The sequence below is a fragment of the Heliangelus exortis genome, chromosome 1, assembly GCF_036169615.1.
Source record: "Heliangelus exortis chromosome 1, bHelExo1.hap1, whole genome shotgun sequence".
Classification (NCBI taxonomy): Eukaryota; Metazoa; Chordata; class Aves; order Apodiformes; family Trochilidae; genus Heliangelus; species Heliangelus exortis.
The window spans coordinates 147,868,570-147,895,456 of NC_092422.1; the positions used below are offsets into that span (position 1 = coordinate 147,868,570).

At 40.2% G+C, this 26,887-nt stretch overlaps 1 protein-coding gene across 1 annotated transcript in view; it reads left to right on the plus strand.

The window, feature by feature from the left end:
- Positions 1 to 26,493, plus strand: part of GUCY2C (guanylate cyclase 2C) — a 47,806-nt gene extending 21,313 nt beyond the window's left edge. The window contains exons 12-27 of the mRNA XM_071732681.1: positions 526 to 631; positions 1,123 to 1,185; positions 1,766 to 1,837; positions 2,780 to 2,884; positions 4,131 to 4,217; positions 10,141 to 10,273; positions 12,429 to 12,566; positions 16,154 to 16,242; positions 16,970 to 17,061; positions 18,695 to 18,853; positions 20,248 to 20,440; positions 20,988 to 21,162; positions 22,685 to 22,783; positions 23,569 to 23,663; positions 24,312 to 24,388; positions 25,894 to 26,493. Of these exons, the coding sequence (XP_071588782.1) occupies positions 526 to 631; positions 1,123 to 1,185; positions 1,766 to 1,837; positions 2,780 to 2,884; positions 4,131 to 4,217; positions 10,141 to 10,273; positions 12,429 to 12,566; positions 16,154 to 16,242; positions 16,970 to 17,061; positions 18,695 to 18,853; positions 20,248 to 20,440; positions 20,988 to 21,162; positions 22,685 to 22,783; positions 23,569 to 23,663; positions 24,312 to 24,388; positions 25,894 to 26,068 (1,858 nt within the window). The 3' untranslated portion in view covers positions 26,069 to 26,493. The remainder of the gene's footprint in view (positions 1 to 525; positions 632 to 1,122; positions 1,186 to 1,765; positions 1,838 to 2,779; positions 2,885 to 4,130; positions 4,218 to 10,140; positions 10,274 to 12,428; positions 12,567 to 16,153; positions 16,243 to 16,969; positions 17,062 to 18,694; positions 18,854 to 20,247; positions 20,441 to 20,987; positions 21,163 to 22,684; positions 22,784 to 23,568; positions 23,664 to 24,311; positions 24,389 to 25,893) is intronic.
- Positions 26,494 to 26,887: the final 394 nt, after the last annotated feature.

The window sequence follows — 26,887 nt, forward strand, 5'->3', positions numbered from 1 at the left end:
TATTTTTACAAAATAAGCAGAATACAAGGGACACCCACAGGAAGTCATCTCATCTCAACACTGTTGTTAACCTCCTCTTCTGGCATCATATTCTTACCAGTTCTTACCATCCAACATTGACAGCAGGACTTCCTTTGGCTTACATTTGTGGAACCTCCCTTCAGAGTACATTCAATAGTGTGGAGGAGAAAACAACATAAAATCCAGATGGCCCTTTGTGCTTTATCTCATTCTGACCTCTGCTGAGACTCAGGCAATTGCTTAGCAGTTCTATTAAATTTGTTCCGTTCTTATGCTACAGCTGTGGAACTGAATGAGCATTTAGGCTTTCCCAAAGCTAAGGAATTAGAGCAGCCTCAAACTGGAGAAATTGTATGAGAGCCACGGGGCTTGTACTCAAGCCTTACCAGCCTGACGCTCTATCCTTGTGTCATCCTGACACTTAGAAGCCTCCCTGTCCTAATCTCCTGTTGTGGGTTTCGGTTCACTGGGAGGATATTCTGAAGGAGTTTGCTCGTTTTGCAGGAAGTACAGGAGAGATAATAAGCGTCGGTGGAAGAAATGGTCCCATATACCGCCTGAGGAAATTTTGCCTCTGGAGACCAGTGAGACAAGTCATGTTAGTTTAAAGGTAAGAGAAGCACGATGCCCAAAGCTGGGTCTTGAATTCTGTCTGCTGCAAGACCACCAATGCTGGGATGTTGGCATGCTCTGGCAGTATCTGTTAGATTTTATTTATAAAAAAACAGTATTTTCAACCCTGGATGTGTTGAAGAAAAGAGATTTCCTAATGGGAAGTATCTGTTCCTCAGCTGAAAAGCTCCTCTTGTGATGAGGGAATGGGCTAAGTATTGATTTCCTGTCTCTTCCTGTTACAACTGATTTCCCTGTGCTTTGTTACACCTCTGTAACACCCAAGAGCATGAAAGCAGTAGGCGGAGCCCCTGGCAGCCATGGGAGTGGCGTGGATGTCCCACACTTTCTGTGGCATGTAGTGACCCTCCCTAGAGAGTGAGGCTTATGCTTCTCTGTGTGGCACCCACTGATATTACCTATCTCTCTGGACCTGCCAAATGATGAGTAGGTGATAATTGCAAGTTAATTACTCTTCTTTGTTCTCAGATCGATGATGATAAAAGACGTGACAACACCCCGAGACTGCGCCAAGGCAAATATGACAAGAAGGTAACCTGACTGCAGTGCCCTGTTCCCTTCCTTGCTTTGGGAGGGGTCTCTCTGGGAAGAGGTCGTTCCTCTCCAGAGACAATTCCACCTCTCCCAACCTTGCAAAATGGCTTGATCTTATGAAAGGAACAACCCATTTATTCCCTATCAGGTGCGTTTTGCTTACTGACAGAAGGCAAAATGTTAGGCTCCATAAACCCATAATTAAGTCCAGAAGTGTAGAAGCAGAAAGGGCCCAGAAATCTGGTATATTTTGCTACTAAGGAGATTAATGGAGAGGAGGTTTAAATAGTGATTCCTGTAGATAGCTCTTGTGGACTTATCTGCCTGCCTGAGGTATATTAATGTTGAGTTAAAATTTTCATCATTGACAGTTCTCAATAGTTCATGTCTACCTGGTAACTCTTTTGAAGGAACTGTAATTCTGTTACTTATTAGGGATTAACTGAAACTGAAAATAGAGAAGCAGTGGGCAGATGTTTCTTAAGTATTTCTTTGTTTGGCCATTTCTTGGAGAAGAATGATGAATTGCTCTTTTACTAAACCTATGATTTGTTTCTCACTGTTATTTTCTTGTCAGGTGGTGATCCTAAAAGATCTCAAAAACAGTGATGGTAATTTTACAGAGAAGCAAAAAATAGAACTGAACAAGGTAACTGTTGCATGTAGCAACTGGACACTTCAGGGTGGGATGGAACCTATGAGTAAAGTTACTGCTTTCCACTATCAGCTCCAACCTCTGTATGCTTGTGCATGTTTGTGAGGTGAATGTGTAATGAGCACCTCAAAGGATGTATCCTGATGAACTTTCTCTCTGTGTGTGTGATCTCATCACCAGTTCAGAGTCTGTATTGTATGCCAGCAAAGCTGAAGATGAATCAAGTAATTCATGCTCTGTCATATGGCCTTACTAAATACATTTTTATAGCTGATGCTAAAAGGCAATACACTCTTCTTGCTCATATCATACTAATTCATTAGTAGCAGAATGGTGTAGTTAAATCTTATTATTGAGTGCCAAGTGCAGCTATTTAAATATAAGTAATTCTCTGCTGACTTGTGCATGCATACTCTTCCAACATGAGAGATCAATTTGTCTGCAGTACTGAATCTTGTTTTAATGAATGGGTTTCTTTTTTTACACAACACAGCTATGCTGAGTTCAATAAACACTAAAAATACCTTAAAGTAAACTACAGTTGTTTATATAAATGGAAGAAGTCCATAATATCATGCAGCATCATTAAATTTTTATTACTTGCTCATTTAATGACTGATTCACAACATTCTGTCACTCATAATGGCTATTCTGGTCAACTGGGAGGACTGAGTAGAGAGGCAATAATGAAGACTGTAGTGGGCTCTGTTATTAACTTGCAGTATCCAACAGCAGCCACTTTTCTCTCTCTAATCCAGAAGGCTCTGGAATGACAAATGTCTTCAAGTGCTTCACTCAGTGCCTTAGTACACACTGGTTTAAAGGAAACTCATGCAATTTATCAGGGCCTGAAATAAAAAGCTACGCCACACAAGTGTCCTTGACTGATGTTTCTGTGCTATCAATGATTGCTTTTTTAAAATGTTTGTGCTCTAGCTCCTACAGATTGATTATTACAACCTGACCAAGTTCTATGGCACTGTGAAGATAGACACCATGATCTTTGGGGTGATTGAGTACTGCGAAAGAGGTTCTCTGCGGGTAAAGAATTTTGCAGGTCTCCCTCCACTCCCAAATTATCAAATTCCAACGTAAGATATAAAATTCTTCTCTATGTCTCTGGCCCTCATACAGCAGCCATGGACCAAGCAAGTGGTGGCAGGTTTCTGACTCTGAGTCGACTCTCCCTTCCTCAGTTCTCTCCAGCCTTCTGCAGGTGCTGCTGCAGCTGCCATCAGTTTGATGTTTCTCAGCAGCCAGAGGATAAGGGAAGGTGCAGGCAAGGAAAAGTACAGACAGAGCTCTTCCCAGGCACTAGCAACAGCCTGTTGTTATTTGTATTGTGTCCCCTGTTGGGCTCATATAGGATGCAATTATTTCTTTATTTTCCAAACTGTTGCTGTTGTCTCTGCTGATGCCCTTGTGGACCCCACTGTGTGAAAAGCTAAAGAAAAAAATATATTCTATATTGATAAGGGACAAATAGTTATGAGGCTGGAATATGGCAAATCCTGTGCTGCAAGGGACAACAACCCTTCATATCTGTTTATAAAAAGATATTGTAAAGTGTTGACTTGTGGAAAGAGTTATGGATACTTATTCTCAATATTATTTCAGTACTATAAATGAAGTAATGGTGGCATCAACTCTTCTGCAGTCACATGCCGTGTCTGCTGCTGAGTTCATGCAGAGTGTCTCATTAATAGCAGTGGTCTCTGGCACAAACTCACAGCAAGGCAGCAAAACACAGTTCTGTCTCACTATAGTAAGTTTCTTGTAAAGGGCTATACTGATGGAGGTTTATGTTTAGCAACAGAAATCATAATGGCTGGAAGAACTGTAAATGACTGGCACTTTAAGATAAAGGAACAGTCTACATTGAAATTATATAGCCATGAGTAAATTGGTAGGAAATGACTGTGAGCACAAACCACAAAAATTCCCATCTTTTCCTCTTGCACACTTTGCCCGTTTCTGTCTCTGCTGTTTTGCTTTATTAAAGACTAGCTTTAAAAGCAAATTCACTGTTTACCTTTAATTACACAAAGCCCTCTTTTCTAGAGTTCTTAATTTTCTAGCTCTGTGTAAACCTAAAACACATTTCATAATTCTGGTTTTTGTACTTAACTCCTTCTCTTATGCTTCTATGCTCTATTCTCTTATATCCCTATAAATACTGAAGTCCTACCTCTTCCAGTCAGTGGTTTAAATGTGCAGCTTAGATACTCATAACTAATCTCCTTTTTCCTGGATGCAGCTTAGAACAGCTCTTTTCTTCTCTTCACAGGATGTTTTAAATGATAAAATCTCCTACCCTGATGGCACATTCATGGACTGGGAATTTAAAATCTCTGTCATGTACGATATTGCCAAGGTAGGCGGGGTGCTGACAGTGCAGTTAATCAACCTGTCCTGTCTTGAAATATGGGTCCTCTGGAGAAGGGCATCTCTCAGGGTCTTCTCCTTTCCTTACTACAGGATCTGTGCCTTTCCACTCTTTTTTTCAATTGGGGATAGGTGTAGGAGGCAGGAGGAGCCAGTTGCTCTCAAACTGAATTGGAAAATGAAGCCAGAACTGGCTTGGGGCTATTTATAAATAAACATAAAAATTTGACCCAAAGAAATGCGAACCAAAGATCTGAGGCTTACAGTCAGGTGACTCTGATTAGTAGGGCCTGTGCAGTCACAAGACCTGAAAAACACACTGCTCTCTGGCCCCAAGTAAGACATAGAGGAAAACTGTGGTTTTTCAAATTGACGGAATAATCCCAATTTGTATCCAGAGACAGGATAAACTTTTTTTCTGAGTAAACTGCTTATTTTGAATTCTGATTTTCTCACTCACTAGAGTGAAAATAGAGCTATCCATTCCAGGCTGTTCAAGAAGGAAGATACTAATCCTGTACAGAAACCAAGACTGGTTTTTAGTAGCTTTCAACAGATCTCTACATTTTAGGTCCTTGCACTAGGAAGACTGAGCATGAACAGTAAAGAAAATCCTGTTCTACAATACAGATTTCTATTTGTTTAGCTGGTAGTTAAGGAACCTTTATTATTCGTGGATATAATAATATATTATGTCTCTACAGGTAATGTAGAGAATTACCCTTGCATTTTTGCTAGTGCCCAAGTTGCTCTCCCCTTCTTATTGTTTGTTGCAGTTGGACAGTCCTCTCATTTCCCTACACGATTCAGTTCAGATTTGGTTTCCATGTTGAATGACTCCACTGTATCTGTTCTGAAGAGATACTGGAAACCTCACTCTTTATTAAAGCCCCCTTAATCCATATTGCCACAGTTTGTTGGCCTTGTTGATGATTTTCAAGTTCTGTTAAAGTTCAGCACTGAGTTTCATTTTAAATAACAATGGAGTTTCCCTTCCTCCTTAAAGCATATAAAAACACATCATATTTTTTAACCCTTTGCAGTTCACCTTTAGATGTTTCATAAGAGAACAGGGATTAGTACAGGCTCTGCTTAACAGAAGGAGAAAGAAATCCCAGTCCCCTAAGGGAGCAACCAAAGGACCAGTCACTTGGACTGGAACTTCACTACTAGTTGTTCCCTGCACCATTGGTAATGGAATGGGACATGGAATCTGAGGATGGGTGGTGCACTACATATGTTCTGTGGAATGACTCCTGAGAATTATTAGCCATATTAGTAGAGATGGTTTACAAAAATCTTCCTGAAAAGTTGCATGTACCTAGGAATATCAGGAAACTTACTGTCATATGGATGATCTGCCAGCCTCTCCTGTTCCTTGACTTGATGCTGCAGTGGAGCCTCTAGGACCTAGACACTTCCACAAACTTCTTGCCACAGCTTCCCAATCACCAGGCACCCTGTCTATTTTTACTTAAATGGCTCATTGCTACACATAAGTAATTTCACACTCCTTAAGCTCCAGGTCCTCCAGTCCCAGCATCTCCCCTTTTCAAACTCAGTCCCAGCTCTCCAGACTGTAAAAATTGCTATGACCAGCTCCTGCTGTTCCTTTGCCTACTTTTTGATACGCACTTCCCTCTCTACACCAACACTTCCCTACATCCTGCTTTTACCAATGGCCAAACAGTTCTTGTACCTCACCTACTCTTCTTCTGGAAGCTGCTGCATCTGTGTTTCTGAACAGAGGAGACTGTATTTTTTTATATTCCCTGGTACAGCTAGACAAGGAGCAGCCTAGCATCCTAGCCAAGGAGCATCCTACAAGGAGCTCCTAGAGCATCACCTAGTCCACTTGAGGAGGCAGGGTAGGAAGAGGGGAAACCCTAAATCATTTACTCTTGTCCCCCACCCACCATCTTGCTTTTCATTTTCTTTACTACCTTTGCTGTCTCTAGGTCTGATGGCACCACCTGTATCTACATGGATTTGGTTACACATGACAAAAAAGTTCAGATGAAAGGTCTGATGAGAAGGAATTGCAGTAATCAAGCCCTTCTGTTGTTAGTGTATACACTGTTGTTGCAATACTATTTATTAAGAGCTGCTGCAGGACATGGTGCGAAGAATTGTAATATTCTTGCACTGTGTCAAGAATAGGATTCTCTGTCAAAAACAAACCATGGAATGGTTTGAGTTGGAAGGGACCTTATATAACATCCAGTTCCCACTCCCCTGCCATGTGCAGGGACACCTCCGCCTGGACCAGGCTCATCAAAACTTCATAGAATCATAGAACAGAATCATAGAATTGGCTGGGTTGGAAGGGACCTCAGAGATCATCAAGTCCAACCCTTGATCCACTACCACTGCAGTTACCAGACCATGGCACTGAGTGCCACATCCAGTCTCTTTTTAAATATCTCCAGGGACGGAGAATCCACCACTTCCCTGGGCAGCCCATTCCAATGCTTGACCGCCCTCTCAGTAAAGAAATTCTTTCTAATGTCCAACCTAAACCTCCCCTGGCACAACTTGAGACCGTGCCCTCTTGTCTTGCTGAGAGTTGCCTGGGAAAAGAGACCAATCCCCCCTGGCTACAACCTCCTTTCAGGGAGTTGTAGAGAGTGATGAGGTCTCCTCTGAGCCTCCTCTTCTCCAGGCTGAACAGCCCCAGCCTCTCCTCATAGGATCTGTGCTGGAGTCCCTTCACCAGCCTGATTGCCCTAACTTTCCAACCTGGCCTTGAACATTTCCAGGGAGCCAGGATCCACAACTTCCCTGGGCAACCTGTGCCAGTGTCTCACCACCCTCGTTGTAAAAAAAAATAATAATTTCTTCCTAATATCTAATCTAAATCTCTTTCAGCTTGAAACTGTTCCTCCTTGTCTTATCTCTACATGCCCTTGTAAAAAGCCCCTCTCCAGTTTTTCTGTAGCACCTCTTCAGGTGCTGAAAAGCTGCCATAGGGTCTCCCAGAGTCTTTCCTTTTCCAGGCTGAACAACCCTAACTCTCTCAGCCTGTCTTCAGAGGAGTGGTGCTCCAGCTCACTCCAGGTGGGATCTTACAAGAGTAGAATAGAGGAGGAAAATCACCTCCCTTAACCTGCTGCCTTCACTTCTTTTGGTGTACCCAAGGATATGGTTGGCTTTCTGGGCTGCGAAATTCACACTGCTGGCTCATGTTGAGCTTCTCATCAATCAACACCCCCCAGTCCTTTTCCTCAGGACTGCTCTCAATCCATTCTCTGCCCAGCCTGTATTTGTTCTTTAAATTGCCCTGACACGTTTGCAGGACCTCTCACTAGGCTTTGTTGAAATTCACATGGTTTGCACAGGCCCACCTCTTAAGCTTGTCAGGGTCCCTCTGTGTGGCACCCCTCCTCTCCACTGTGTTGACCACACCACCATCTTGCTGTCACCAGCAGACCTGGTGAGATTGCACTCAATTTCACTGTCCATGTCACTGAGAAAGATGTTAAATATCACCGGTCCCAGTACCAATTCCCTGAGGAACACCACTCATTGCTGATTTCCACTTGGACATTGAGCCATTGACAGCAACAATCTGAGTGGAACCATTCACCCAGTTCCTGATCCACTGGATGGTCCATCCGTCAAACCCATGTCTCTCCAATTTAGAGACAAGGATGCTGTTCGGGACAGTGTCAGATGTTTTGCACAAGACCAGGTAGATATCATGGGTTGCTCTTCCCTTATTCAGCAACATTGTAATCCTGCTGTAGAAGTCCACCAAATTTGGCAGACACAATTTGCCATGCTGGCTGTAACAAATCACCTCCACATTTTCCATATGCCTTAGCATAATTTCCAGGAGGATCTGCTCCATGATCTTGCAGAGAACAGAGGTAAAACTGACTGACCGAGTGCCTGTAGTTCCCTATGTCTTCTTTTTTTACCTCCTTAAAGACAGGGGTTATGTTTCCCTTTTTTCACTCAGTGAGCAGAGGTTACTAGAATGCCTTAAGGATTTAAGGATATTTCACTGAAAGGCATAAATTTTGAAAATCACAATGTGTGTTCTTAATATGTTCTGTGTTTTCAGGTATGTGCATAGGATAGCTGTGAGGAAAGAGGAAAATTTTATCAGGGACATCTGTAAGACTTCGGCCTCCAGAAATAGTTAACAAGAAAGCTCCAGTATAAGGAAATCAAAATTACCTTTGCCTGCCATTTGATGTTGAAACTGATTAGGAATTCTGCTGTAGTAGCAAGTGTATTTCCTGGCTGATGAAAGCAGATGTTGGAAGAAGGCACAGCTGGAGAAAATTGTACCAAAATCAGGCAAAACATCCTGGAGAATGTCATCAGGGATGCGTGATAAAAGATGCTTAATCAAGAAATGTTCTCCTTGAATATAGTAGGCATACAGTCTCTGTAAATTTTGGCACAGTCTGGATAGGTCCAGGATAACCAGTCCAACAACATTCTCCAGGGATTGCACCTCTTGCAGGCTGCTTGTGTCTCAGACATACATCTACTGTACCCAAAACTCAGCTCATGTCTCAGTGATCTTTTGTACCATTTGCTAGTCTGCTCCCAGTTCTGGGTACCAAAGGAGAGAAAACTCATACATCATACAGTGTATTCATGACCACATGAGCTATGTAGCCCTGATTAAAGTCTATGTACCAGTTATTATACAAGAGGTTGAGCTGTGTGTGTAGGAGTCTAAGTGGAAGACTATTCAGAGAAGAAACTAAACAGATATGATGTCCCTGATGTGGCTTCCATGGAATATAGGTATTCATATAGTTCATACACTGAACTACAGGCAAAAAGGACTATTGGAGGGAAAAACAGCCAGCAGTAGGCTGTAAGAATGCCTGACCTTAAGTAGTTCAGAAGGGAGAGATAAGACAAAATAAATAAAGCAAAAGGGTGCAAATTAGCATACCTACTCCCTTCTTCAGTTTACACCCACTTACTAACATTCTTTTCCTGCTATGCCTCAGTGCTGGCCCCTTCTCATCTATTGCTCTGTATTCAAGTGTCTTAAACGAAATGACATATATTCAGAGGTGATGAGTAGAAAGGGGCAAACTACACACCTTTGTACACCTGTGAGCAGTGTGAGTCAAGAGTCTGGATCTCAGGAAATATAGCTGAAATTGCATTGACCAGTTCTCATGGTGCCCACATCCAAGTTTAGCTCATGGATAGCTGGTGTGTATTGATTAATGCAGAGAAAACCAAAATCAGTCAGGTGAAAAAAGACCTTTATTATTGTCTAATCTGATGCCCTGCCTTATATAAGACTTAGTGCATCATCTAACACCCTCTGCATTGATCTCTCTTTAACTCTCTGCTTTGCAGAAGAGGATCTGCTGCAATGTTTCTGAATGAAGTCTCCAGGGTATGGTCACCTTCAAAGATGATGCAGACATAAAGAGCAATTCCTCTCGTATCTGTGGTGTCCATTGGAGGAACATGTAGTTGGAAACATTTTTTTGTGTGGGGCAGTCCAACAGATCCATACTAAATTTACCAAAAAAACATTAGTGCAAAAAAAAATCAAAATTTCCGTCATAGGAAATAAATTTTCCCAAATGCTTGATTGTGTTTCTAATCTTATCCAAAGCCAGGATGTTATGCAAGACTTTTGTTAACTAAGAGGAAGAATGATCTTCCATGGCATGATCCTTCTAATGATCCATCTGCTCGTTTCTTAACATTAACTATTCCTGTAATTTTGAAAAATCTCCTCTGTAAAATAATATTTGTTTCTCTCCATGACAGGGAATTGTGATTTATGCATATCCATTGTTGATGAAGGCCATTTCATCACTTTAACAGATATTACACTAATACTTCACATTCTTGTTGGGTCTGATAAACAGCTGAGTGTCTCACCCGGTCTTGCTTTCTTCCTTTTTTATTATCAACCACAGGGGATGTCTTATCTGCACTCGAGCAAAACTGAAGTCCATGGTCGACTCAAATCCACAAACTGTGTAGTAGACAATCGCATGGTTGTGAAGATAACTGATTTTGGCTGTAATTCAATTCTGCCTCCAAGGAAAGGTAAAAACAGAACATAATTGGACTCTCCTTGATGGTTTCCCACCCAGTGGAATTTTCTTATATTAATAGCCCAATAGGGCCTAATGATATCATGTACTCAGTATGAAACATTTCACATGTGGCTGAGATGCAATAAACATTTTCAGCGTCCAAGGCCTTCATTCAAACAGGTTTTTTTTCAGCAGTAATGCTGAACTTAGATAAAGAAAAAAAGGAGTTAAGTGCCACGTGATCTTGTCAATGATGAGATGCATGTTACCCAGTGCTCTGTGATTTAATTTAAACATTAACGGTCATGACTCTGATAATCCTTAAAAAAATCTGTAATGATATGCAATGGCAACCCTAATGTTTTTCATTCCTTAGGTATGGAGGAGTCTTAGCAATAGGTAGGAATCTAGCAATATGTGTTCAATCAGATTGGAATAATTTTAACAGTTTTTCTTTCTACAGTTCTATGATTCCTTACATTTTCTATTCTTCTCATATTTTTAGGACATTTCTGTAAAGTAGACCACTCCTTTGTACTATTTTTTTTCCTTTTTACTTGATCTTGAGTGAAAAGTCCATCTGAATCTGCATAGCAGAGCTTGGGGTACAATAAGCACAGCACTGTGCCATAACTGTCGTATATGACCTGACAAGAAACTGTGGTTGCAACTGGCTTGGGAGAAAGTTTTTACATTCAACCAAAAACATACTCAAAAGTAGCAACAAGAACATAAAATAAGAGAAAAGCGCACTAAATATAAATACTCAATTCGTTCTTCATTTTACAAATTTTATATTTACAGTTATATTACTATTACATTGTAAAGTATTTCTCTTCTCTAATTGCTCATAAGATAAGGGATTTGACAAGCATCCTCAAAATTTCTGGCTACTATGTTTCTTTCCTTGAAGAAAATGTAATTTCACAAGAGATTTACAGATTCATTGTGGCTGGATGTTACAGCCTGATATCACAATACTGTCTTCAATGTCATTGTGTTCAGGTCACTGATAAGGTTCATTATCATTCATCTTAACAAACTCACACCATGGAAGCATTCTGGTTTTGAGGTATATGATTGTGCTTGTTGCACTAGAAATACAGATCAATTATTTCTGTATGAGGAGAGTGGTTATGAGCAAGTAATATGTCAGACTTGAAAGCACTTGAAAAGTATTTCAGTAGATTCATGATATCAAGGTCACTGGGAAATATTACAGTCTTCTCATCTGACATCTTGTAAGAAAAAGTTCATGCATCTATCTCAATAATTTATGGCTCAGGGGTTTTTTTTATAGCACTGGATTAGCACTTAATACTCCTTGGTTTTATACAGGTGCATAGGCTATTTTGAAGAAGTCCATAAAACGTAGCTAAGAAAAGCAAGTTCATTGCCAGTAGCCATAACTTTTCTAAGGGTGTGACAATTTGCATCTACAATGGAAAATAGTAGCTTCAGCAAATCCCAGACAATTTAAAGATACCCTGTCAGAGGTTTACCTAACCTGTATTTATGTCAGCTTCTCAAAAAAAAAAGAAAAAAATAAAAAGCTAAAGTGTAATCATAGAATGGTTTGGGTTGGCAGGGACCTTAAAGATCATATAGTTCCAACACCCCTGCCATGGGCAGGGACACATCCCACCAGACCAGGTTGCTCAAAGTCCCATCCAACCTGGCCTTGAATACTTCCAGGGATGGGGCATCCACAACTTCCCTGTTGAAGTGTGAAACCTGTTCTCGTTTCACCCCCCACATAGTGAAAAATTTCTTCCTAACATCTAACCCAAATCTATCCTCTTCCAGTTTAAAGCCATTACCCCTCATCCTATCACAACATGCCCTTGTAAGAAAGCTTTCCTGTAGGCCCCTTCAGGTGTTGGAAGGCTGTTATAAGGTTCCCTGGACCCTTCTCTTCTCCAGGCTGAACAACCCCAACTCTTTCATGCTGTCTTCATATGAGAGGTGCTCCAGCTCTCTTTGTGGCCCTCCTCTGGACTTGCTTCAAGCATGAAATAAGCGGTACCACTGGGCTCTGGGTCTGATATGGAAAGAGTAAAAGAAAATATCACCGTAGACAGTGTATGCTCTGAGAAGGACCACCCCTTTTCAATTAATTCTCTCTCTTCTCCCTCTACATCACCCACTGTCATCTGGATCTTCAGACCTGTGGACAGCTCCTGAGCATCTCCGTGATGCTGATGTCTCTCAGAAGGGTGATGTTTACAGCTATGGAATCATTGCCCAGGAAATCATCCTACGCAAGGAGACCTTCTATACCTCAGACTGCCGGGACAACAAAGGTAAATCCAAACATTTTTCCTCCATTGGAGCCTTCTGGGATGATGTAGCTGTAACTGGCCCATTCTCCACATTTTGTGAAAGGCACTGTTTCCAATAGCTGCTTGAACTGTTGCTTCCTTCACTGTGTGAAGAATGAAAAACCTGTTTGAAGGATCTCACTGTAGGGGCAAGTGTTATTCTTTCTATAAAAAATGTTTGTATTGAGTTTTCTTGCCCTTTCTTCTCCCTCCTCACCCACAGCATTACAGAAATTAACATTTTACAGTGCTGTCCAGACTTACTCTAACATTTAAAGGTCACAAAGGTTTTTCTATTATGGGTTGTGCACAACATACAATAATTCATTCATATTAGGCATTGTAAATCACCAATGCCAACAAAAAATCAGCAGTATGACACAAAAGCAGTTGGCATTTAAAAGCTGGAAATTCAGAATTCATTCAAGCCTGTCAAAATTAATTTTAGTCATTTAACTTCTGTCAGAAAAAGCATCTTCTCCTGTAGTGCAGCTATTATCCCCATTTTGTGCCTTTTGTGACACTGTTTTTCAGTGGCTAACAGCCCAGTCAGTCCCAGTTCCCAGAATCCAGGCATTATTACATATTAGAACTGACATAAAAGCATGTGTGGGTTTGGGATTTTCGTAGTGACAGTTACTAACAACAAGTTTAGACATTGCCTTTACCTCTGAGTCATTCTGATAGAACTGCCTTGTATTTTTAAAAACATCTAGGCTAGCAGCCTAATAGCTCTTTTCCTGAGTTACATTTGAGAATAACTTCTGTGGCATATTCATCACCCTGCATTATTGCAAATCTAATGTTCATATTTGGGAAAACACAGTATTTCCCATCACTTGTTATAAATGGAGCCCTAAAAGAGATTAGAAATGCCTGTTCCCCTTCAAGTAAACTCTTCAGAACCCCATGCTTAAAATAAGGTAGAGAAAATAAAACTCTTTCTTTTCCTTTTCCTAGGGAAGAGGCAGGCACAATCTTCATGAATTCAAGAGTTTCACAAATACAGTTAAACTAAATGTAGAAAGGAAAGAACAATGCTTTTCCTTGCTTATTTTAATTTTCAACATAAATCTATAGCAAACTCCATTCTTTTAACTTTTCAGCAGTGTGTCATGGTAATTGTTATTAAGTTGGCCTCAGACACAGTGTTTCTGAGCTCTTCTGAGATGTGGTGACGCACTCACTGCTCTGTGTTTGACCCTGGATGTCACAGTCACACTCTGGGCCTTGTTTTAACTTTGACCTCTTTCTTCACGCTGCATTTTGTTATTTTAGAAAGACTGTCAGTTGCAAATAGCATTAGATTAATCCATCCAACTGAAAAAAATTTTAGCACTTCTAGGTGCTGTTGCTGAAGATTGTCACACGTATCAGCATGTTTAGTAAGACAGCAATAAACTTACTGGGCTTGAAACCTGTTTGGTGAGTCTGGATTCAGTGTAACCTAAAAAAAAAAAAAATCTGGTTTGTATATGTCAGTTGAAATTTTAAGTTTCCATTCAGTTAGGAGATTCCTTTATCCCCAAAGCTTTTTCCCCCAAACCACTAGTAAATGTCCAAGATATATTTTGCTAATCTAATGGCTTCTGGTATTAATCCTAGCTTCTGCTTATGCAGTTTGAGTAAATGTGTTCAGCCTAGTTTAAGCAGTTCATTTAATGGAACAGAAAGGAATGAGTGTCTGCTCATACTGCTGAAGGGGCTCCTCAGTTAAATGTCTGATTATGACATGATTAATTCATTAGACAAGATCAGGCAGCAAGAAGGACCATACTTTTTTCAAACACCTTTGAATTTTGTTTGTGGCAGCACCTTGCAAGAGAACAGTTCAAACTTGGGGTGGCCATTAATTTATAAATATCTATGATAAAAAAGGGAAAAGAATACCAACTAGAATCAATAGTAAGGGGCAAATAAATGTCCCTGTTGCATGTTAGATTCATTTGTTTTTTAAGTCTCCTGCACAAAGTCTTTCAATGGCCAGGCTATCAGAATTTAATCTCTGCAGGTTAGAAGACATAATTTTGATATTTCAGGGTAACTGGTATAACTGCTTCTCCAGAGCTTCGTTGGCAATTATTGTGTTCAGATTTTAAAACAGGAGTTAAAAAACCCTGTACCTAGCCTCCACCCACCAACTTAGGAAAAATAAACTCAATTTCCAGGTACTCAGTGAGCCAATTTTCTCAACCAGCAAATTCGTATCAATCAACTTGACATACGATAATATTGCTACTTGTGACTTAAAGTAAGTCCCACAAAGACAACAAACACATAGAACTGGGTTTCTAATGTATAGAATTAACTAGGTCATGGTCTTCTTCACTGGCAGCTGTTAGGCCAAGTTGGTTGCTCCACTCTTCTACAGAACCATCTCGTTCATGACTCCAGACTGTGAAATCTTGTCACCAACACTGAGTTCAAGCTGCCTCCTTGTTCCACTACTTTCTGCCACTGCCTAATTGCAGTGTTGCTAATAGCTGCTGTTACTTTGGCTCCCAGGTGTGTAGCAAGCGTGGAAATCCAGCATGTTCCTCTTGAATACATGAGATTTACACAGGTTCTTCTGTCTCCTAGCCCACAGAAGACTTCTTGGTAGTCTCTCCACTCCATAGCATTTGGAAGACTCAAGTCTCCTGCTCCTCTAGTCTGTAGTTTCTCTACCACAAAGTTGGAAACCACAGTACCTTTTTAGGATGATCATGCACACTGGACATGCTTAGGCATCCCTAGCTGCTCTAGACTTGCACATACCGTAATTATTACAAACCTTCTTCATCTCATTGTATGCTTCCCTCAGTAAAATGCTTTCCCAAATATAATCAGATATTATTAATAAATGTGCTTCATGCTTGCTTGTGGATCCCTTTCAGTTTCTCTTTCTCTCCTTCAGAGGTAAAAAATCTCTTCTCCTTTTTGGTTCCCTCCCTCTGAACTCCTGAGTTATGGAGAGGGACATAGAGAAATAGTTTTTCTTTAGCTCTCTCTAACTGTGCTTGAAGTGAGCTGTGCAAACACAGACTGCATTCTGATATGTTTAGAATCCAAATGACTTTCATAGAATGTATTTCATGAATAAGAGTAAAAATGAGCTAACAAATGCAATGTTTTAAAACCGTACACATTAATAGTCTAGCTTTAAGGAACCTGAGCATCTGCAGGATGATTTGAACTGCTCTGATGAGAGTAATATTTCTCCTCACTTTTGATCAAGTCACAAAGGACTTTTCACATTGTTTTTTTCCTATAACTATACTTCATACTGGGAGGCACACTAATAATGCCTAACATTGATTTGGGAAGACACCATAACCTTGTCTACCGTGACCAATAAATACTCAAGTATGTACCTATTCATTTTGCTTTCAAGGGCCTTCAAGCCAGCCCATTTGATCTTGTGCTATATATTTAGAAAAGCTCCAAAATTTAAATTCACATCAAAATGAGGGAACTGTCTTCAAGGCTTCTGCTTGCATAGTAACTCATGACATTGTAGGATGTTATCCACTAGGAGTGTGCTTCTTGTGTTTTGTTGTTTAAAACTTTGCATCTTTTCCTGATGCTAGAGAAACTTTACAGAGTGGAGAACAGCAAAGGAGTGAAACCTTTCCGACCAGACCTGTCACTGGACTCAGTGGGAGAAAGAGAAATAGAAGTAAGCTAATAATTAACTAAGCCATTTTCTGGGTGACGGGTAGAAGTCCTGGACAAAGTACAGCTCATGATCATGGGAGGATGAAAGCTATGCACATTTTATGCCAAATGCCATAGCTTTATGGGAAAAATGGTATTCTAGAGTTGTTACCAGTGAAATGAAACACAACTCATGAACATTATTTCACTGGATGCTTATATGGTGCCACTCTTCAGACCTATTCTAGATAGCTTTAAGACTGGAGAAATCACACCCCAAATATACCCCTCTCCAATTATCATGTAGCCTGATTATAAGGCTTCTTGCTCAGGTAAGAATATCTGTTCTAGACATCCACAAATTCAGCAATGAACCCTGTTCTTTTTGGCTGAATCACTAGTTTCAGAAAAATCGCAGACTCAGGATATTAGAAGTGTAATTACCACAACACTTAACCTCTGTGTCAATAACTGTACCTGGCACCAATTGCAAGACTGGATTAATTTGCTTGCCTTTCATTTACATATGACAAATTCAAGTTAAGATCATGTCCCTAGTCACCACAGAGTTAAATTTAAGATGCCTGTAATGAGTGTCCTAACCATGGATTCAAAACAGTTAGTCACACATTTTAATATGTTGCTGGTCAAGAGTAACCAGAAATTCCTTAATGAATTAGTGCTGTTTAGCACCATTATCTTTCTATATTCATTACTTAGGTGGACTTTCCTTAAATTTTTGTTTGAAGGTGTATACATTAGTGAAGAGCTGCTGGGAAGAAGATCCAGACAAAAGGCCTGACTTTAAGAAGATTGAAAGTACTCTGGCTAAAATATTCAGGTGAGTAGCAGGGGCTCAGTTTTTTTAGGATGCTTAAAATTCCTTCTAAGTGTTAGGAAGTTCATATTTTTAAGTATGCTAGCTGATGGGATTACAATTCAGTCAGTGGAAATGCTGTGTGTCTTCCCTTCGATCCTTTTTGGTTCTTTGGCAGAAAAGTAGGTGAGCACACTCACACGTATACATACAAGTGTATACATGAGCATTTATACATGTCTTAGCTGAGTGACAGTAAGATGATCATACCTCAAATTGGTACATTGTGAAAGTAGCAAGCTGGATAATTAGAGATTTAAACCATTTAAGCAATTCATCCTCTGTCTCTAGTCAAGAGCTGAACTGTGAATCATGTCATCTCAATTTCAGGAAATAAATGCATGTAAAGGTTTGGAGGATAATTAGAAAGTCTGGGTGAATTGTGTTGTGCCATAAATGAGTTTGGATGGTCCCACATTAGGTTGCCTGGCAGTGCTGGGCTGGCACTCACCAGAAATATTATTTACAGGTTTTTGTTGGTGTATAGTTGTGGGTTACGGGCCATGGTTGGGTAAATTCTGTGAGGTTATATAGACCTTTTCACCTGGCCAGTGCTGTATTGTTCTTACAGAGTTTGGACTGAATTAACTATTTTGATGACCAAACAGTGAGCTTTTAATCACATATCTTGGGAAATTTCTCTCCAGTTTTTAAAACTCTCTTCATCAACAAACTCCAACAGTACTTCCATCATTTTATGGCCTACATGGGTGGAAAGACAGCTGCACTATGCATAAGTGAATGCATCAATTCAATAATCTTACTGCATCTGAACAGAAAGAAGTCCTGGTTCAGCTCCTAAGCCTCCATCCTACTAAAGTAAAGAGGTTGCCTCTTGCCACATGTAACATGATGTTCTCCTCATGGGGGATCTAAGATGGTGCATCTCTGACATAAAGATTTGTTTAAAGCAAGAATGGTTTTAAAGCCCAGTTGGGTACACTAGTAACCTGACTCTTCCAGTCAGCCCAGCCCCATCTACTTTCAGATTGCTTTGGAGAGTGCAAGCTGCCCAGACAAACAGGGGTTATGAGGAGCTCTTTTTACCATACTTCTGCTTCCAGGAGTTCATAGGCTGGAGTCTGTAGGATCTTGTGAGCATAAACCAGTTCAGGGGCTGCTAATTGTTCCATTGAAATGTTCTGTTGTGTACACAGGCAACTCCAAATTGTCTTAATCTTTCTATTTGAAGTCCCCATCTAAACATGATATGCAATTTCCTACTTATTACCTTCAGCTCCCTCTCAGGATTTGATCTTATCAGTCATTTTTTACAAATGAATGCTCAAGGTAACCTGGGCTTGACAGTATCAGCAGGACTAGGTGATTTAAGGGTGTTTAAGCATTACCAGTTCCAAGTCACAAGCCTGGATCATGGACTTTCAAGTCATTTACATAAGCCCTCTGAGCAAGAAAAAGAACAATGCACTTAGAATCATAACATAATAGAACTCGAGACACTTTGCATTCTAACTACCTGGAAATCAAACACTGGAGAGGTTTTCTGTTGCTCCTTTTTCTCCTCTTTTATTGTCTCTCAAAAAACTGCTTCCATCACCCTCTCTTGTTGTATCCTGTGTATTTCTGGTATTCACAGTAACTACCATGGCCAGACCAATGAAACCTACATGGATACCCTGATCCGACGTTTACAGCTGTATTCTCGGAACTTGGAGCACCTGGTGGAAGAGAGGACTGAGCTATACAAAGCAGAGAGAGACAGAGCAGACAGGCTTAATTTCATGTTGCTTCCAAGGTAACTGGCCGGGACCATTTTCACTGGCATTTTACTTACATATATCACCTGATTCTTGGAGAGTAGGGGTTGGGATTAACATTAATCTTCTATCTCCTTCCCCTCTAATCTGACTCTGCTAGGGAGGAGAGAAGAAGCTTTCCCTGAGGTCTCCACCAAATGGTGGAATTTGATGCCAAGTTGCTCCTGAGATCTGTTGTCTTCCTCAGCCTCTCTTCATACACAGGATCTCCCATTCCAGCACAAACTTCTTTTTCACTGCCTTCCTGGGAACACATAGATCTAAAGCGATCCCCCATCAGAGAGCTCTCTTCTTCTCCAGCACCTTGCTAGGTAGAAGGAGTGTTTCCAGCTGGAGAGCAGGGATGTCCCAACTTCAAGCTGGGATTTGGCAATGAAACAGAGGGTCTGAGGTGGGCTGGGCCACATTTAGCCAGATTGGGCTAGATGGATACTTCAGAATATAGTATAGGATAAGTATTATAATACTGGTAATAACAATAATTTTGGTACTGTATACATCTGGATCAGCAAGTCTATCCTGGTATGTCATTACTAGTTTAAATAGCCAGGATATCGATTTTATGACTCAAATAAAAGTACCAGTTCAATCCAGTTTTGGGGAAAATTTGAAATGATCTTGCTGTGTACACTGTGCAACGAGGAATCCATTTTTCCTTCCAGTCTTTGTAGTTCCTACTACAAAGTTCCTAGTGGAGGTAGGTCCTACCTCTATTATTGTCTTATTGTAGATGGAACATAGTGTTGTACAACATCTATAGTTTCCTGGATCTCCTTCAGTTATTCTGTTCTAATATCTCCACTAGGAATAGACATTATTCTAGACTCAGAAATGCAAGAAAATGAAGTTCACTCTGAATAGATATTAGCTGTCATAGTATTGAACTTTGTTTCATTAAATTACCAGACTATGATATCTCATCTGAAATCAGGATGAGGTGATATAAGCAGCAGGAATAAAATACTTCTGTGCTGGGGAAACAGAAAAATATGTCTGTTATTACTTATTGTGTGGGTAGAATGTAGGTGTACTTGTTACAAGTTTCAGAATTTCAGTTTCAAATTTTACTCAATATCCCTATTTCTGACCTTAGCCAAAAAGCTCAGTTTCCTGTGCCTTACTTTCCTCATGGCTGTTAACACACTTGCATTTTTTAAGGCTGTAGTACATTAATTAACATTAGTAAGTGTTTTGAGGTGCTTGGCTGGAAGGCGTTCTGGGAATCTAAAATGCGATTACAGTGGCAATTTTCAGCAAACTATTTGATGTTTCCTACGCAGAAAGCAATGATGTGCTTGGGTTGCATAAAAAAATACCTTTAATATTAAGCACAGATTACTCATCTGTCTTACTGCCTTCTCTGTTTCCACAGGCCAGTAGTGAAGTCTTTGAAGGAGACTGGCCTGGTAGAGCCAGAGCTATTTGAAGAAGTCACTATCTATTTCAGTGACATTGTTGGCTTCACCACACTCTGCAAATACAGCACCCCTATGGAGGTGGTAGATATGCTGAATGATATCTACAAGAACTTTGACCACATTCTCGACCATCATGATGTTTACAAGGTGATTAACTCCACACTTTTATTCAGTTAACAACCAAGGGGACACATAAATCAACTTGATGAAGTGGTGGGTTTGGAAACCTGTCTTCCAGGTGAAGATAAAAGAGAGAAAAACAGGTCATGATTACCTCATTTCAACATGTTTTCAGTGTGCCTGCTTACACCAGACTTTTTGTACTAGGTGGTCACAGATTGATTCACCAATTGGAATGCTGGTTATAGTTATAAACATAGAATCATAGAATCATAGAATCATGGAATCGGCTGGGTTGGAAGGGACCTGTGAGATCATCAAGTCCAACCCTTGATCCACTACCGCTGCAGTTACCAGACCATGGCATTGAGTGCCACATCCAGTCTCTTTTTAATATCTCCAGAGGTGGAGAATATATCAGAAAGACATCAGCTACCTAAAACTTATCACTCCTGCTGTCCAGGGAAGAAATGTCTAATAATAAACCAGAAGATCTGATGAAACCTTTCTGCTTTTAATGAAATACTTATTTTGCTATGTCTGCAAGTAGTGAGTTCCAATTTTGTTTACACAGGTGGAGACCATTGGTGATGCTTACATGGTGGTGAGTGGTTTACCCAACAGGAATGGCAACCGGCACGCAGTAGACATCTCCATGATGGCTCTGGACATCCTCAGTTTCATGGGATCTTTTGAACTGAGACATCTGCCTGGTCTGCCTGTTTGGATTCGCATTGGCATACACTCTGGTACACAGTAGTGCTACATCAACAATGATGATGTTGTTACCTCATTTTTTGAACAGAACAGATATCTGTAAAAGATCTGGTAGTACATCACACGCACCTGCTTTCCTCATGAAGAATCAGGTTGAAAATGATGTACCTGGAGGAAGAGCAACATAAGTAAATAAGACACTGGTTTGCTCTTCTGTAGTAAAATAGCTTATATCCATTTGTTCATAGCTTAAGTCAGTAGCTAGGAACAACAACTGCTATGGTTCCTGGTATTATTAAGCCAGTTGTACCAAATAAACTCCGAGGCTGCTCCTTCTTGACAAACGTGAAAATCATTCATGGCCAGCTGTGCTTGTCTGGCCATAAAATTCAGGCCTGTATTTTATGCTTTTGGAGGCAAAAGCTCTGTGTGGGGATTCATGTATTACTTAATCCATAAAAGTGTTTCTTCTTAAAGAAGAACTGTAGATAGCTCAAGCAGGTAGCTACCAAGTCCTTTGGGAAATTCTCTCTCCTAATTTTTGTTTCTTCCAACAACCACCTGAACACCAGTTGCCAGAGGAACATATCAGTGGAAGCAACCGAGGCACTGGGAAGCCCTGTGAGGCACCACTGTGTACCGCTCCATAATAAAGCTTATTTTCTTTTCCTCTTGCTTCCAAAACTGACAGCAACTGTATTTTTTTTCTGCACAAACATTGTCTTTAAATACAATTAATGCTGTGTAGCCATTGTCCTTTTTATGCTCTTACTGGACCATGCAAGACAGAGTTAGGCTTGCTTGGTTTGGAGTGGAATAGGAGACCAGCAGGTATTTTGGGAAGTCAATGTTCTGGTTCCGCCCCAACTAGCAACTAAGTATCTCAGAACAGTTCGCTCACTCCCCTCCTACCAAGGTGGGGTGGGAAGGAGAACTGAAAAAAAAAAGGTAAAACTCATGGGTTGAGATAAAGAGAGTGTAGTAGGGCAGCAAAGGAGGGGATAATAATAATGATAATAATTAAAACCAAAAGAAGTTAAATGAGTGATGACCACTGCAATTGTTCACTACCTGCTGATAGATGCCCAGAGCATCTGTTCCTGCGCAGCAATTGCCATCCTCCTTGACAGCTTCACCCAGTTTATATGCTGAGCATGATGTCATATGGTATGGAATATGTCTTTGGCCAGTTTGGGCCATCTGTCCTGGCTGTGCCCCCTCCCAGCTTCTTGCACAGCCCCAGCCTCCTCACACAGAGGGCACCAGAAGCTGGAAGGTCCTTGATTTGGTGTGACAACTAAAACATCATTGTATTAACAACATTATTGTTATATTAAATTCAAAGTTCAGTATTATACCATCTACTAGGAAGAAAGTTAACTCTATCCCAGCTGCAATCAGGACAGTGAGGTACAGAGTATTCTCATGGGTGAGGAACACAGAGCTCCAGCATGTACTGCCCTGCTCCATGACAGTAGACATCTTCGCAAAAATCAGTGCCTTGATCCACCTTTTTTTTTTTTTTTTTTTTCCTTCTCTGCATCCCATTTCTAGGTCCATGTGCTGCTGGTGTAGTTGGAATAAAAATGCCTCGCTACTGTTTGTTTGGAGATACAGTGAACACAGCTTCGCGGATGGAATCCACAGGCTTGCGTAAGGATTTAATTTTAGCTGTCAGTGTAACAGGACCAAAGGCTGTTGGTTGGTTTGTGACTGAAGTATCTGTTTTCAGCTGAGAACAACTTGTTAGCAGCTTGCCAAAATTTTAAAGATTAAGAGTCCCTTTTTGTTTTGATTACCAATTGTTTCACTGTCCTGCTGGGCAATGAAGAATTATTCCTGCTCCCATGATGTTCATGCTTCAGTGCTGGCAAGGAGAAGTAGGCAGGCTGGTTCACTGGCTGAGTTCCTCTGGAAGCCATGATACATTACGAGTCTGGGATTTAATTTTTTCTCTATGAATGGTATATTTTCACTCAGCCTAGAATTATGTTACAGCTCTGTTGTGTAAATATGCTGACTGTATATTTTAAGTTGAAGCAATTGTATCTTCAACTTCACCATCAGGGTGAAGAGCCAGTTTGTCTGTGCCAGGAGCCAGTTTCTCCTCCTTCTATTCAGGTGTCTTCACATGACTGTTCTCTGTGTAGGACACTCCCATGTATTCTTTTCCTTTTTGGCATCTAAACACTACAGAGGCCAGGGTCACCTGTATTTCAGATCAATGGTTGTACCAGCTACTCCTCCCTTACAATGCTGTGTAGAGGAGTTGCATTTTTTGTACAGCAGTATAGTTGATTCTTATTTAATTTGACTCTTAGAATTTATGTTGATAACAATTGGAGGAGCTTATGCTATTGCATCAGTTTTCACATACACTTAATACAATTATGTGGTACATTTCCAGACTGAGCTTTCATTGTGTCTTTGCTTTTTAGCTTTAAGGATCCATGTAAGTGGTTCCACCATTAACATCCTGAAAAGAACAGACTGCCAGTTTCAGTATGAAGTGAGAGGAGAAACGTACTTGAAGGTAACCTTTACTATGAACATGCATGAAAATGGAGAAGAGGGGTAGTATAAAAGTATAGAGTGGAGACTACCCCACTACCTTTAATTAACAGCTGGGGAGCAATGGTTACGGATCAATAGGTATCACAATCTTTAGTGGCTGAAGACACTTCTATGAAGACAACGTAGGCAATAAAGAGCTCTCTAAGTCATAAATTAAAGCAAGATATAGCTGTGGAAAATAAATGAAATGCACTATTTGTAACAGAATATTATGGGGTGAATTAATCTAATGGAAGGGAAGCTGAATCTATTGTTAATTTTCTCAGGCACAGGTATTTGACTGTCTCATCTACCAATCTGTTTATTTTACTCTACTACCCTCGGCAGATGTCTGTATTAGGGAGGTGATGACAGGCAGCACAGCTCACCCCTCCCATGGCATTTGTTTCAGGTCATAGAAGCAGGGGGTGGGTGTGCAGCTGCATCTGCCTTATTATTCTTGTTCTCACATCTGATTTTTAATCCTTTGCTGTGAGCATCAATTACTGAGAATAAGCAAAAGCAAACATGACAATGTGCAATACAGTATTATTGAAGAAAATTAACAACCGGAAATTGCATTCTAATTCCTAAATTGTGGTTTCTCTTCTTTGTCATACATATCTAGGGCAGAGGAACAGAGATTACCTACTGGCTGACGGGTACTGAGGACAAGAAATACAATCTCCCAACACCTCCTTCTGTGTAAGATGTTCTTTATATGTGAAAAGGGAAGAGAAATTCCAAGTCTTCCCACTTCAGCCTACACTATCCTTCTTTGGCACTTGTGGGTTTTTTTATAGCACCCAACTTGCTTTCACTAGTTAGAAGCTTAACAGTGAATGTGCATACAAACATGTGTACATATTCATGGCATGAGACTATGTGTGTGCTGAAGGTTATTTGTATATATAAAGTGTTTTATGGGTTCATTTCCTTGGAAGGGAAATAGGACTTATAGGACAAGTTGCTGATGTGATAAGTGCAAGAGATGGACAGAAAAATGAAAAACATGATTAATCCCAAAACTTTAGTCTTAATTGCAGATGTGTGTGACAGTACAGTGAGAAGAGAACTGCAACTGAATGTGCAGCTCTCTGTAGTACCATGTTACGCCCATGAGCTCTTTTGGGGGAATTTGTAGGAGGAGTGAAGCTTGAAGATTTTGAGCAGCATTATGCCACAAGAGGTAGACAAAGTTACTGTGGTAATGAAGTGTTTAAAAGTTGATCAAAAGCTTCCCTACTAACAGAGAAGAGATAGGTGATCAAGAAAAAAAAGATGAGGTTGACGTCCTGGAACTGAGCTATCATTTTGCATTAATACTGAATAAAATACAATAATAACTGGGATTGTTTTTGAGAAACTATGCAAAACTGAAGTAAGAATAACTCTGCATTTATTTCATGTGTATTTTGCATGAGTACTGCCTTATTTCCTGCAAAGGAAGCTTCTCACTGTCTGTTCTAAAGTCCTTTTTACAGTTACTCTTTAATAAGTGGGAATTTGCTGCCATCTGAAATCAGGATGTTTCAGTACAAATTGAAGAAATTACATAAAGTACAAATGTTTGTTTCTGGGTTGAGCAGGAAATGACTCTTTTGCAGACTCAGAACTCCTTTTAAAAAAATTCATATAATAGGTTGAGACTATCAAAATTGTGGAATTGGCAATTCTTCTGGAATTCAACTGACAGTAACTCTGGAGCTGTATTAGTGTGTTCAGTGACGTTCTTGTCTTTCCTGGCTCGTATAAGCTGTGGCTGATAAAACTGCCCTTAAAACTATCATATGTGGCGTACTCCAGCAAAAGCCTTTCCTGCAGAAATTGTTGAAAAGGTGGCAACACTTACTGAAGGCCACACAAAGCTGAGTAGTGGAAGTTCTGGCACCAGTAATGGTGCTAAGAGCTAGGATTCGTGTCTTCCTTTTCATACAAATGATGCTGAAATTTTTTTTAAGGTCAATAATGACACAGCTACAGACAGCTACTGTGCAGAGACAGTGAGCCATACTACCTGGAAAAAAACACATGTAAATCCTGAATTCTGTTCCCAAATCCAGAATCTGAATTTTGAGCATCATAAAATCAAAGCATCATTTTGGTTGGAAGAAACCTTTTAGATCATCAAGTCCAAAAAGCACTGAGAATCTGGGGATCAATGAAAACATGTGAATCACTGAATTTTTTTCCCATCCCATCTCTTTCAGGGAGAATCAGCAAAGGTTACAAGATGACTTAGCAGAGATGATAACTCATAGTCTTCAGAAAAGGGAAAAAGAAGGGTTCAAGACACGGGAGCTTTCACGAGTGGCGAGCTACCGATCGGGTACCCTGGAATACCTGCAGCTGGCGAGCACAGAGATTTCTGCCACATATCTTTAAAATTATGACTAAAAGAGCTGCAGCAACTCTCTGGAGTACTTAATGTGAAGTCCAGAGGCTTATACTCTCAGCTAGAGGAGAAAAACAGACCCTTTTCAGCCATCCTTTCTACCATCTGACCTACTCTCAGAAAATTAAACCTCTCCTCGCTGTAACACTGCAAATGTCAGATAACTTCAGCAGCACATAAGCAGCCTGATTCGAGGTAAATGAAAATACCTGCCCTTCAGTATGGATTTTTTTGTTTTGTTAGTTTTTCAAATGTGATAGCCTGTTCAATAATCCACTTCTGAAAATATTTACAGCAAAGCCTTCATTTGCCATGATTTTTAAATACTGTATTTAGTTTGTAATTTTTATTTGGAGAAACGTTTGCTGTAATATATTTGAAAATAACATTAAACATATCATATGTAAATCCTCAATATGTTGCCATTTTGCTTCTTCTGTTGTTTCCCCCTGTGTCTCAAAGGTTTTGTTTAATGAAGCTGACTTTGTTCAAGAGACAACACTTCTGTTATTTACCTTGGGAGGTTACTTAAGAGGCTGCATGGCTTCTAAAGCTTATCTGAATCTCCTGAGTCTACAAAATTATATTGGAAATCTTGCAAAACAAGAAACTTTCATATCTTTTCTCCATTTCTGCCTCTGTCCCCAAAGCAGAAGTGAAACAGATATGAAGAAAACAAACTTATCTGAATTTCTTAAACCTTAGAAACTTTCATTTCAACTTTTGGATGAAATTGCACAACCAGGCAGAACTCAGGTTTTACTGAGATGACTCCATCATTAACTGACATAATGACATTTATAAACAGC